At 43.8% G+C, this 12,870-nt stretch overlaps 1 protein-coding gene across 1 annotated transcript in view; it reads right to left on the reverse strand.

Moving 5' to 3' along the window:
• KIF13B (kinesin family member 13B) overlaps positions 1–12,870 on the reverse strand; it is a 205,660-nt gene that overhangs the window by 118,242 nt on the left and 74,548 nt on the right. Inside the window, exons 10-13 of the mRNA XM_073673434.1 lie at positions 10,110–10,221; positions 9,807–10,019; positions 7,444–7,554; positions 3,512–3,646 (exon numbers count right to left, since the gene is read on the reverse strand). Coding sequence (XP_073529535.1) covers positions 3,512–3,646; positions 7,444–7,554; positions 9,807–10,019; positions 10,110–10,221 — 571 coding nt within the window. The remainder of the gene's footprint in view (positions 1–3,511; positions 3,647–7,443; positions 7,555–9,806; positions 10,020–10,109; positions 10,222–12,870) is intronic.

Raw genomic sequence — 12,870 nt, forward strand, 5'->3', positions numbered from 1 at the left:
AAGCATTATATGCTATGCAACCAACAACCTTTTCACACTGCTCTGGGTACAATAGTGGTGTTCTGCGGTCCCCTAGGAATTGGGACAGGAAGGTCGAGCAACAAGATGTGGGTGTTTGTTGTGGCACAATTTCAGCTTGCCAACGGCCACGTCCTCGGCCTCTGCATGCACCATCAAGACCACTTCCCCAACCCTTGCCACGCACCTTGCCCATTTTTAATGGAGGACAATATTTTCCACGTTCACAAGAAATGGCTGATTTTGGAATGCAGTTATGTGTGATACGTCTGTCAGAGAACGACGGTTTTAAATAGCAGGCCGGTAATTTGCTAATACTATTCTTCCACTTCAGTATTATAGTAGTTATATTCTTGTACATAGGGAGCAGTATTATAGTAGTTATATTCTTGTACATAGGAGCAGTATTATAGTAGTTATATTCTTGTACATAGGGAGCAGTATTATAGTAGCTATATTCTTGTACATAGGGAGCAGTATTATAGTAGCTATATTCTTGTACATAGGGAGCAGTATTATAGTAGTTCTATTCTTGTACATAGGGGGCAGTATTATAGTAGTTATATTCTTGTACATAGGGGGTAGTATTATAGTAGTTATATTCTTGTACATAGAAGCAGTATTATAGTAGTTATATTCTTGTACATAGAAGCAGTATTATAGTAGTTATATTCTTGTACATAGGAGCAGTATTATAGTAGTTATATTCTTGTACATAGGAGCAGTATTATAGTAGTTATATTCTTGTACATAGGAGCAGTATTATAGTAGTTATATTCTTGTACATAGAAGCAGTATTATAGTAGTTATATTCTTGTATATAGAAGCAGTATTATAGTAGTTATATTCTTGTACATAGAAGCAGTATTATAGTAGTTATATTCTTGTACATAGAAGCAGTATTATAGTAGTTATATTCTTGTACATAGGAGCAGTATTATAGTAGTTATATTCTTGTACACAGGAGCAGTATTATAGTAGTTATATTCTTGTACATAGGAGCAGTATTATAGTAGTTATATTCTTGTACATAGGGGGCAGTATTATAGTAGTTATATTCTTGTACATAGGGGGCAGTATTATAGTAGTTATATTCTTGTACATAGGGGGCAGTATTATAGTAGTTATATTCTTGTACATAGAAGCAGTATTATAGTAGTTATATTCTTGTACATAGGGGGTGGTATTATAGTAGTTATATTCTTGTACATAGGAGCAGTATTATAATAGTTATATTCTTGTACATAGGGGGCAGTATTATAATAGTTATATTCTTGTACATAGGGGGCAGTATTATAGTAGTTATATCCTTGTACATAGGAGCAGTATTATAATAGTTATATTCTTGTACATAGGGAGCAGTATTATAGTAGTTATATTCTTGTACATAGGAGCAGTATTATAGTAGTTATATTCTTGTACATAGGGGCAGTATTATAGTAGTTATATTCTTGTACATAGGGGGCAGTATTATAGTAGTTATATTCTTGTACATAGGGGGCAGTATTATAGTAGTTATATCCTTGTACATAGGAGCAGTATTATAATAGTTATATTCTTGTACATAGGAGCAGTATTATAGTAGTTATATTCTTGTACATAGGGGGTAGTATTATAGTAGTTATATTCTTGTACATAGGAGCAGTATTATAATAGTTATATTCTTGTACATAGGAGCAGTATTATAGTAGTTATATTCTTGTACATAGGGGGCAGTATTATAGTAGTTATATTCTTGTACACAGGGGCAGTATTATAGTAGTTATATTCTTGTACATAGGGGGCAGTATTATAGTAGTTATATTCTTGTACATAGGAGCAGTATTATAGTAGTTATATTCTTGTACATAGGGGGCAGTATTATAGTAGTTATATTCTTGTACACAGGGGCAGTATTATAGTAGTTATATTCTTGTACATAGGGGGCAGTATTATAGTAGTTATATTCTTGTACATAGGAGCAGTATTATAGTAGTTATATTCTTGTACATAGGGGGCAGTATTATAGTAGTTATATTCTTGTACATAGGGGCAGTATTATAGTAGTTATATTCTTGTACATAGGGGGTAGTATTATAGTAGTTATATTCTTGTACATAGGAGCAGTATTATAGTAGTTATATTCTTGTACATAGGAGCAGTATTATAGTAGTTATATTCTTGTACATAGGGGGCAGTATTATAGTAGTTATATTCTTGTACATAGAAGCAGTATTATAGTAGTTATATTCTTGTACATAGGGGGTAGTATTATAGTAGTTATATTCTTGTACATAGGAGCAGTATTATAATAGTTATATTCTTGTACATAGGAGCAGTATTATAGTAGTTATATTCTTGTACATAGGAGCAGTATTATAGTAGTTATATTCTTTTGCATAGGTGCAGTATCATAGTAGTTATATTCTTGTATATAGGAGCAGTATTATAGTAGTTATATTCTTGTACATAGGAGCAGTATTATAGTAGTTATATTCTTGTACATAGGGGCAGTATTATAGTAGTTATATTCTTGTACATAGGGTGCAGTATTATAGTAGTTATATTCTTTTACATAGGGGCAGTATTATAGTAGTTATATTCTTGTACATAGAGAGTAGTATTATAGTAGTTATATTCTTGTACATAGGGGGCAGTATTATAGTAGTTATATTCTTGTACATAGGGTGCAGTATTATAGTAGTTATATTCTTGTACATAGGGTGCAGTATTATAGTAGTTATATTCTTGTACATAGGAGCAGTATTATAGTAGGTATATTCCTGTACATAGGAGCAGTATTATAGTAGGTATATTCTTGTACATAGGAGCAGTATTATAGTAGTTATATTCTTGTACATAGGAGCAGTATTATAGTAGTTATATTCTTGTACATAGGGGCAGTATTATAGTAGTTATATTCTTGTACATAGGAGCAGTATTATAGTAGGTATATTCCTGTACATAGGAGCAGTATTATAGTAGTTATATTCTTGTACATAGGAGCAGTATTATAGTAGTTATATTCTTGTACATAGGGGCAGTATTATAGTAGTTATATTCTTGTACATAGGGGCAGTATTATAGTAGTTATATTCTTGTACATAGGGGGCAGTATTATAGTAGTTATATTCTTGTACATAGGGTGCAGTATTATAGTAGTTATATTCTTGTACATAGGGGCAGTATTATAGTAGTTATTTTACATTCAGGCAGTATTAAAGGTGTCGGATGAATGACTGTTCAGCTGTCTGCAATTTAATGGGTATGGGGTACTAAAGCAACAGAAGAAATAAAAAAACAAACAAAGTTTCAGTGGTGCCATCACTTCTCTCACTTTTCTTTCGGCTGCTCACACATGATATGTACCATACATATAAGAAGGTATATTGTTGATATCTAACAATAGGAATTTATGAGGCGATGAACAATGTTCTCCCCCCGTCATGTCCTCTCTCTATAAGAGGCAGACTCTGCACGGATTATACGATATTCCTGCACCTCGATTCCTCACCTTGAGATAATAAACCAGAAGTTCGTTGAGGGCAGGGTCTGCATTTAAATTAACTAAGAAACATTTATTATCTCCGACTTTAATCCCCGAGGACTGGAGTGAAATGCCGAGACTTTCCAGCTGCTTCTGCCGCTCCTGTAATGGAAGGGAAAAAACCAAAATGATATGTAAACACACATACAAATGCGGGGGAGAACGATAGGAACGCTGGGCGGAAAAAATGACTTAACCAGCTTGTGTGCCAAATAGATCCACAGCAACCAGGCTGTTAAAGAGGCCGTATCCTCATATCGAGGGTGTGAAGACTCCCACCACAATCCTGCTGCAATCCTACAATATAATAGTGCAGAGCCCTTAATACAGTTCATTCCATGAGCAGCAGATGGCGCTGTGGAGCTTCGTAAAAAAGTCAGGGAGGCATCAGGTGGCGAATGGTCAGTTCCCCTTATGTATGAAAAATCCTAGTATATGACAGGTAGCCATTGGCTAATGAACAATATGGTCGCCTTTCAGCGTGACGTTAGCCATGATTTATGGCATCTTCATTTGTTAATCCTTTTATGCTTGCAACTCAGTTGTTTACCCACCATTTTGTCCGGTCCATTTTTGGCGTTTTGTGCGAAATTATGTCCCATTTGTCTTCTTTTTTGTGTTGTTCCAATACACACAAAGGAAATAAATATTTATATAACAAAATATGCGTAATAATTTTCTGGTGAAAAAAACCTTCATTTTCTGGACCAATTTCAAGGGTGCAAACACTTTTGGCCATGACTGTACGTCATATGTCGGTTAAGCTGTTAAAGGGTTATTTCCCATCTTCACATAAGAGTATTGTTGGATAGAGGTTGTAAGTACAAGCACTTTTGCAATTTACTGTTTGCTAGAATTTGCAACCATTCTTGAGATATTAACACTTTTTTTTTTTGTTTACATCTCGTTGCCTAGGAGATGGATGAATGTATCCTCTAATAGTGGTGGGGGCTTTAAATCACTGATCTATCACATTGGAGTGATATTGAAAGAGTTTTCCCTCACATCCCCCATACACTTTTTACCGAAATCTCTCTGCCACATTTAAGGCCATAACATTTTATGAAGGGCCTCATTTTGTTAGTAGTGGGGGAAATTTTTTTTAATCTGACAGGGGCCATACAGGGAGGAGGGGGCGCAGTCGCGGGCGATACAGGGAGGAGGGGGCGCAGTCACGGGCGATACAGGGAGGAGGGGGCGCAGTCGCGGGCGATACAGGGAGGAGGGGGCGCAGTCACGGGCGATACAGGGAGGAGGGGGCGCAGTCACGGGCGATACAGGGAGGAGGGGGCGCAGTCACGGGCGATACAGGGAGGAGGGGGTGCAGTCACGGGCGATACAGGGAGGAGGGGGCGCAGTCACGGGCGATACAGGGAGGAGGGGGCGCAGTCACGGGCGATACAGGGAGGAGGGGGCGCAGTCACGGGCGATACAGGGAGGAGGGGGCGCGGTCAGGGGGGAATAGAACCTGCATAGGATAAGCAGGGATCCAAGCTAAGTATAGAAAAAAAGCAAAAGTAAAATACCTGACTTCCACCATTGTTTTTTAGGGTCTGTTTTTAGTTTTTATGGGCGGTAACATGAGCCTTCAGATCAGTGTGATTGCAGTCAATTTTGCAGTTTATTTTGTGATTCTGCATGTCGTGTTCCAAGTTTTTATTGGTATAATTTTAGGGAACATATGACATTTTGATCGCTTTTTATTGCATTTTTTTGGTGGAGGTGCTTTGACTGAAAAATGACAGCTCTGCCGTTTTTGTTTATTTCTTTTGTTCACCATATGGGTTAATTTTATATTTTGATAAATTTATAAATGAGGCGGTACCAAATATGTTACATTTATTTTTCTAATTTCTTTCCTTTTGGATTTTTGCATTGGGGATTAGGTGTGATTTATACTTTTAGATTTGTTATTTTTATATATTACTTTTAGAATTTTTTTTTTTTAAATTAAAGGGAACGCTGTCATCAGGTTTTCCAAAGATAATGTCTAAAGCGCTGTGGAATTAATAGGGCTATATAAGAGAGTTAAATAAATTAAAGTTGCTGTCACCACGTTCTCCAGACTTTTGAAGATGTTCAGCGCTGCATTTAATGTGCGACTAGCGGTCCGATGGTGTCTCGCGCCTCCGAGCTAGACACCCCCCGCTCTGCCACATAATGTCGCCGCTTCACCTAGGACTTATGATCACATCCAGACTGTGTATGTGCAAGCGTGAGGCTTGGCCGGTTGTGTGAATGGAGTAGAAGACGAGATCCACATCATCCATGTGTGGATCCATGTGAGGCTTGGCCAGATGTGTGGATGGAGTTGGAGATGAGATTCACATTCAACCATATGTGGATTCATGTAAGGTTTGGCCGGTTTTGCAGATGGAGTAGAAGACGAGATCCAAGTCCATCCATAAGTGGATCTATGTGAGGCTTGGCCGGTTGAATGGAGTAGAAGACGAGAACCACTTCTATCCATGTGTGGATCCATGTGAGGCTTGGCCGTTTGTGTGGATGGAGTAGAAGACGAGATCCACGTCATGTGTGGATGGAGTTGAAGATGAGATTCACATTCAACCATATGTGGATCCATGTAAGGTTTGGCCGGTTCTGTAGCTACAGCAGAAGACGAGATCCACGTCATCCATGTGTGGATCCATGTAAGGTTTGGCCGGTTGTGTAGATGGAGTAGAAGACGAGATCCACATCATACATGTGTGGATCCTTGTAAGGCTTGGCCAGTTGTGTAGATGGAGTAGAAGACGAGATCCATGTCCATCCATAAGTGGATCTATGTGAGGCTTGGCCGGTTGAATGGAGTAGAAGACGAGAACCACTTCTATCCATGTGTGGATCCATGTGAGGCTTGGCCGTTTGTGTGGATGGAGTAGAAGACGAGATCCACATCATACATGTGTGGATCCTTGTAAGGCTTGGCCGGTTGTGTAGCTGGAGTAGAAGACGAGATCCATGTCCATGTATAAGTGGATCTATGTGAGGCTTGGCCGGTTGAATGGAGTAGAAGACGAGAACCACTTCTATCCATGTGTGGATCCATGTGAGGCTTGGCCGTTTGTGTGGATGGAGTAGAAGACGAGATCCACATCATACTTGTGTGGATCCTTGTAAGGCTTGGCCGGTTGTGTAGATGGAGTAGAAGACGAGAGCCATGTCCATCCATGTGTGGATCCATGTGAGGCTTGGCCGGATGAATGGAGTAGAAGACGAGAACCACTTCTATCCATGTGTGGATCCATGTGAGGTTTGGCCGGTTGTGTGGATGGAGTAGAAGATGAGATTCACATCATCCATGTGTGGATCCATGTGTGGATCCATGTGTGGATCCATGTGAGTCTTGGCCAGTTGTGTGGATGAAGTAGAAGACAAGATCCACGTCATCCATGTGTGGAGGGAGGACATTACAAGGCAGTGAGGGGGTGAAGAGCACGGTCCAGAGGGCGCTGATGAACTTTTACTAATAATGGTATACGCTGCTGCCTGGGGAACCCGGTGGACTTATTAGGATGTATTAAAAGGCGGGAGAACGTGGTGGCAAGGGCTTTTATTAAGAAAACCTGACGACAGGTTTTAATTTGTTTTTTAAACCCCCCCCCCACCCCCACCCTTTATCAGACTTGCTCTATATACTAAAACATGTAGAAATGACGATCAACTATGAAGCCCAGTCTGCTGAGTACAAAGATGGCGGTGATGGGGGGGCCTTCAGTAGGCTGCCAGCAATCCATCAGCATACTCCACAATCAGGTTGCGGCAGGAATAATGGTTGCATTGTGACGTTAGGGATTGAAGGTGACATTTAAGTGACTAAGCAGCAGCGATCAGAGGCGTCCGGCCGTAGCGATGCATGACGTGAGCGCTGCTCCATACACCCTCTCTGTCCATCTCACCTGAGCGATTTCCTCCGTCTTGCGCAGCTTCTCCTCCCACGTAACAGTCATTTCTTGGATGAGCTTCTCGGACTCTTGTAACCGTTCCTTCAGTTCAGGCGCTTTCATGGACTGAAGAGAAAAAGAGAGGGAGAGAGTAAATTCTCCGTCGCTCGCTCCTGATCATTGCCCCGTGTCAGACTATTGCATCTTTTAAGCAAACCTAAGAAAGTCATCATTGTCGGCAGCACATCTCCTGCTGTAACCAGGGAATGTGCTGAAGACATTATGAAAACTGTCTGGGGACCAAACGATCATATTTAAAAGGGACCTTCTCGTGTGTGGTTACATAGGTCACGAGTGCTGTGATGGTATGGGCCTTTGTCCCCCAATAAAAATGACACCTTTCTTATACAGATCCGATGTGCCAGTTATGAGAGATTTAGCGTGGAAGCCATATGCAAATCAGGCTGGATGTGCATTGGGGGAGTGTCAATTCACTTGTACTGCAATGACACGCCCCCAGGGCACTTCCAGCTTTATTTGCTTATGGTTTCTATGCGAGATTTCTCACGACTGGAACATCGGATCTGTACAAAAAAGGTGTCATTTATCTAGGGGGACAAGCGCCTATACTAATACCAATAGTTCCTGACGTAAAACATGTGCTGACAGCTTTACTTTAATCATGGCTCATCCGCATTAAAAGACCTTTACACAAGCGCCAATCATCAGGTTGTGGCCAGAAATCTGCCCGTGGAGAAGAACCTTTAGTAACCATTATATGGATGAGGATGGGGACCACCCGTGATCAGGGCCCGCCCATGTCTGTGTCCTCAGCCATCAATAGCACTGCACTAATCCCAATAAAGGGGTCCGGTTACCCATTCTTTGCGACGGACTTGTATGCATGAGCACATGTGCACGGAGAGGGGGTGAGGAGCCCCTATTGTACCCAGGATCCAGGGCTTAATCATTGTGTAATCAAAAGTAATGCAGATTTCTCACAGACACCATCTTTGCTTGCTGTTAAGGAAAAGTTAAGTTTCTTACAAACTTTTATTATTTTGACTTTTTACAATGTATGAATGCAGAATTAGTCCACGTTTTTAGTCACTGACAGAAAGCAGAAGAGCTGCAGAAAGCTTCATTTTACAATTACTGAGATTAGACAAAAACCCTAAAGAATCCTAAAAAGAAAGTAAGATCCCCCGGCAGACCCCTCGGAGACGTCTCACTCATGTCTGCCCCGTGCCCATTAACATGGCTGCCATTTAACTTCCCACAGTGGTTGTCACAGCTTCCCAAGGCTTATGAAAAATATACACGATATATAGAAGAGTATCGGGCACACGTTTTAAACATTGGATTCAGGTTCCTCAGTCAGTCCCATTGCCCCTTACTGCATAATACCAGGCCCGTTAGCCTCCAGGTGCATAACACCCAGCCAAGTTAAACTCCCCTCCCCCCACACCACCCCCCTCCGTGCATAACAACCGACACCTTTGCCCCCCTCCCTCACCTCCGGTACATAACATTCAACCCTGTTGAACACCATTGCCCCCAAATCCAGATACATAATATCCGACCTTGATGCCTCCCCCCATTCCATAACATCTCCGGCCCCCACCCCACGGTGCATAACATCCGGCCCTGATAAAACCCCCTCCACCCTAGTGCATAACATGCGGCCCCGTTATCCCCCCGTTGCATAACATCTGGCCCCATTGACTCTCCAGTGCATAAGATCTGGCCCCATTGACCCCCAGTGTATAATATCTGGCCCCATTGACACCCCCCCCCCCCATAACATCCAAACCCATTGCATAATATCTGCCCCCAACACACGCCCCGATGCATAACACCCAGCTCCTTTGAACCCCTAGGACATAACATCCAGCTCTGCTGACCCCCGTTGCATAACACCCGGCCCCGTTACCCCTCGTTGCATTACATCCAGCCCCAATGCCCCGCAGTGCATAACATCCTGTCCTTTTGTCCCCAAATGTTTAACACTCGGCCCCTTGTTCCTCCGGTGTACATTAATGTCATTGGATGTATAATGGGAGGTCAGAAAACCTCCTGGAGATGGATGAGTAGTGGGGGGTGGGGGGGCGGCACATACTTTTCTCCAGGCTTCTACGGTGGCCATATTGATTGTCGTATAACTGGGCAGATCTCCTGTCCACTAGTCCAGAAAAGGTAGGTGAAAACTTAGTTAAGAAAGAAATCAAAGTCCCAGAACAAGGCAGGATAATGCAGTGAGCCCACTGGAGGGCGCTGCAGCCTGACACTGGATCAGGCACTCATGGACACAGAGAATTTCTCATCTCTGAGACTTCTGCATCTTGCACAAGACCCGACCTGCAAGACATAGAGCTCACCTCCGCCTGCGTCAGCTGATCCCTCAGCTTTTCCACCTCCTCGCGCAGTTCCCGGATGATGCGGGCATTGGGGTCCTCATTCACCACGGCGTGATTGACTATGTTTTTGGCCCGGTCAGCGTAGCGTAGTGTGGAAAGGGTCTCATCGTAATTATCGGCCGCGGGGCTGACTGTCGCCACCATGGCGGTCTTGCTGTTTCCGCCCAGACTGTCCTGTGTTAGAAACGGCGCACACAAGGTGGGGTCAGAAGACAAGATCTGGGGAGATCGCCACCACGGGGCGCACCAAGATCACACACTTACCTTCAGCAGCCATGTTAATACGGAGTCCCGATACGGAACAAACTTATTCTTATTCTTTCCGGCCCCTTGGTCTGCCAGCGCGGAGATGACCAGCCCCAGAGTCGTGAGGGACCTGAACGAGAGAAAAGCAGAATTACAGATCAGGGTCCCATACTCATGTGTCTACTTATATACTGCTCAAAAAAATAAAGTGAACACTTAAACAACAGAATATAAATCCAAGTAAATCAAACTTCTGTGAAATCAAACTGTCCACTTAGGAAGCGACACTGATTGACAATCAATTTCACATGCTGTTGTGCAAATGGAATAGACAATAGATGGAAATTATTGGCAATTATCAAGACACCCTCAATAAAGGAGTGGTTCTGCAGGTGGGGACCACAGACCACATCACAGTACCAATGCTTTCTGGCTGATGTTTTGGTCACTTTTGAATGTTGGTTGCGCTTTCACATTCGTGGTAGCATGAGACGGACTCTACAACCCACAGAAGTTGCTCAGGTAGTGCAGCTCATCCAGGATGGCACATCAATGCGAGCTGTGGCAAGAAGGTTTGCTGTGTCTGTCAGCGTAGTGCCCAGAGGCTGGAGGCGCTACCAGGAGACAGGCCAGTACACCAGGAGACGTGGAGGGGGCCGTAGGAGGGCAACAACCCAGCAGCAGGACCGCTACCTCCGCCTTTGTGCAAGGAGGAACAGGAGGAGCACTGACAGAGCCCTGCAAAATGACCTCCAGCAGGCCACAAATGTGCATGTGTCTGCACAAACGGTTAGAAACCGACAACATGAGGGTGGTATGAGGGCCCGACGTCCACAGATGGGGGTTGTGCTCACAGCCCAACACCGTGCAGGACGCTTGGCATTTTCCACAGAACACCAGGATTGGCAAAGTCGCCACAGACGCCCTGTGCTCTTCACAGATGAAAGCAGGTTCACACTGAGCACATGTGACAGACGTGACAGAGTCTGGAGACGCCGTGGAGAGCGATCTGCTGCCTGCAACATCCTTCAGCATGACCGGTTTGGCAGTGGGTCAGTAATGGTGTGGGGTGGCATTTCTTTGGAGGGCCGCACAGCCCTCCATGTGCTCGCCAGAGGTACCCTGACTGCCATTAGGTACAGAGAGGAGATCCTCAGACCCCTTGTGAGACCATATGCTGGTGCGGTGGCCCTGGGTTCCTCCTAATGCAGGACAATGCCAGACCTCATGTGGCCGGAGTGTGTCAGCAGTTCCTGCAAGATGAAGGCATTGAAGCTATGGACTGGCCGCCCGTTCCCCAGACCTGAATCCGATTGAGCACATCTGGGACATCATGTCTCGCTCCATCCACCAACGTCACGTTGCGCCACAGACTGTCCAGGAGTTGGCGGATGCTTTAGTCCAGATCTGGGAGGAGATCCCACAGGAGACCATCCGCAACCTCATCAGGAGCATGCCCAGGCGTTGTAGGGAGGTCATACAGGCACGTGGAGGCCACACACGATACTCAGCCTCATCAGGAGCATGCCCAGGCGTTGTAGGGAGGTCATACAGGCACGTGGAGGCCGCACACAATACTCAGCCTCATCAGGAGCATGCCCAGGCGTTGTAGGGAGGTCATACAGGCACGTGGAGGCCACACACAATACTCAGCCTCATCAGGAGCATGCCCAGGCGTTGTAGGGAGGTCATACAGGCACGTGGAGGCCACACACAATACTGAGCCTCATTGTGACTTGTTTTAAGGACATTACATCAAAGTTGGATCAGCCTGTAGTGTGTTTTTCCACTTTAATTTTGGGGGTGACTCCAAATCCAGGCCTCCATTGGTTAATAAATGTGATTTCCATTGATGATTTTTGTGTGATTTTGTTGTCAGCACATTCAACTTTGTACAGAACAAAGTATTCAATGAGAATATCTCATTCATTCAGATCTAGGATGTGTTATTTCAGTGTTCCCTTTATTTTTTTGAGCAGTGTATATTGCATTCATCTTCCCAATAAACATCATTTTAATGATCTATAAAACGGCTCATCCTGAGCTTCCAGGTTCATGAACACAACACTGAAATTACAGTACAGACTGACACAGGAAGCAAGCAGCAGGAAAGATTGCAACAATGCAGATTTATAGGTTATTCTGTTATTCCACAGAAAGCTGGAGACAATCCAGAGGCACTGAATGGAGTAACAGTAGTATCTGGGAGCAACGAGTGAGGAGTGCGAGGGCCACACACCACTGAAACCATCACATCTAATTGGGTGCATATAATAAGCCCCGAAGACCCTCCGGATCTAAGCCATAAGCCCGAGGGGTAGAAATAGTCCAGGAGTGCTGACCTCACGGTGGCTCAGTGGTTAGCACTGTTGATTTGCATCCCTGGTGTCCCAAGTTGAAACCCCACAAAGGACAACATCGCAAGGAGTTTGTAAGTTCTCCCAGTGTTTGCCTGGGTTTCTTCCAGGTTCTCCGGCTTCCCCCACACTCCAAATACACACTGATAGGAAATGTATATTGGGGACCATGATGATCAGGTCTGTAAAGTGCTGTAGAATTAATGGCGCTATATACTGTGGGGAAAAGAAATATTTGATAAAATGGCCTTATGTAAGCTGGGGGCAAGGGAGGACCGCCTATACCCGACTCTAGCTATCGCCTTCTAGTCGGAGGGGTTAATGAATGGTGCTTTGGGGGCCCATCTCTTTGTAGGATAGGCCGCATCATTGTGCACTATTTTGTGTCGCGCGGTGCACCTGGGTAAATAAAGTCACAATTT

The sequence above is a fragment of the Phyllobates terribilis genome, unplaced genomic scaffold (genome assembly GCF_046119375.1).
Source record: "Phyllobates terribilis strain yellow unplaced genomic scaffold, ASM4611937v1 Scaffold_3__8_contigs__length_932513732, whole genome shotgun sequence".
Lineage (NCBI taxonomy): Eukaryota > Metazoa > Chordata > Amphibia > Anura > Dendrobatidae > Phyllobates > Phyllobates terribilis.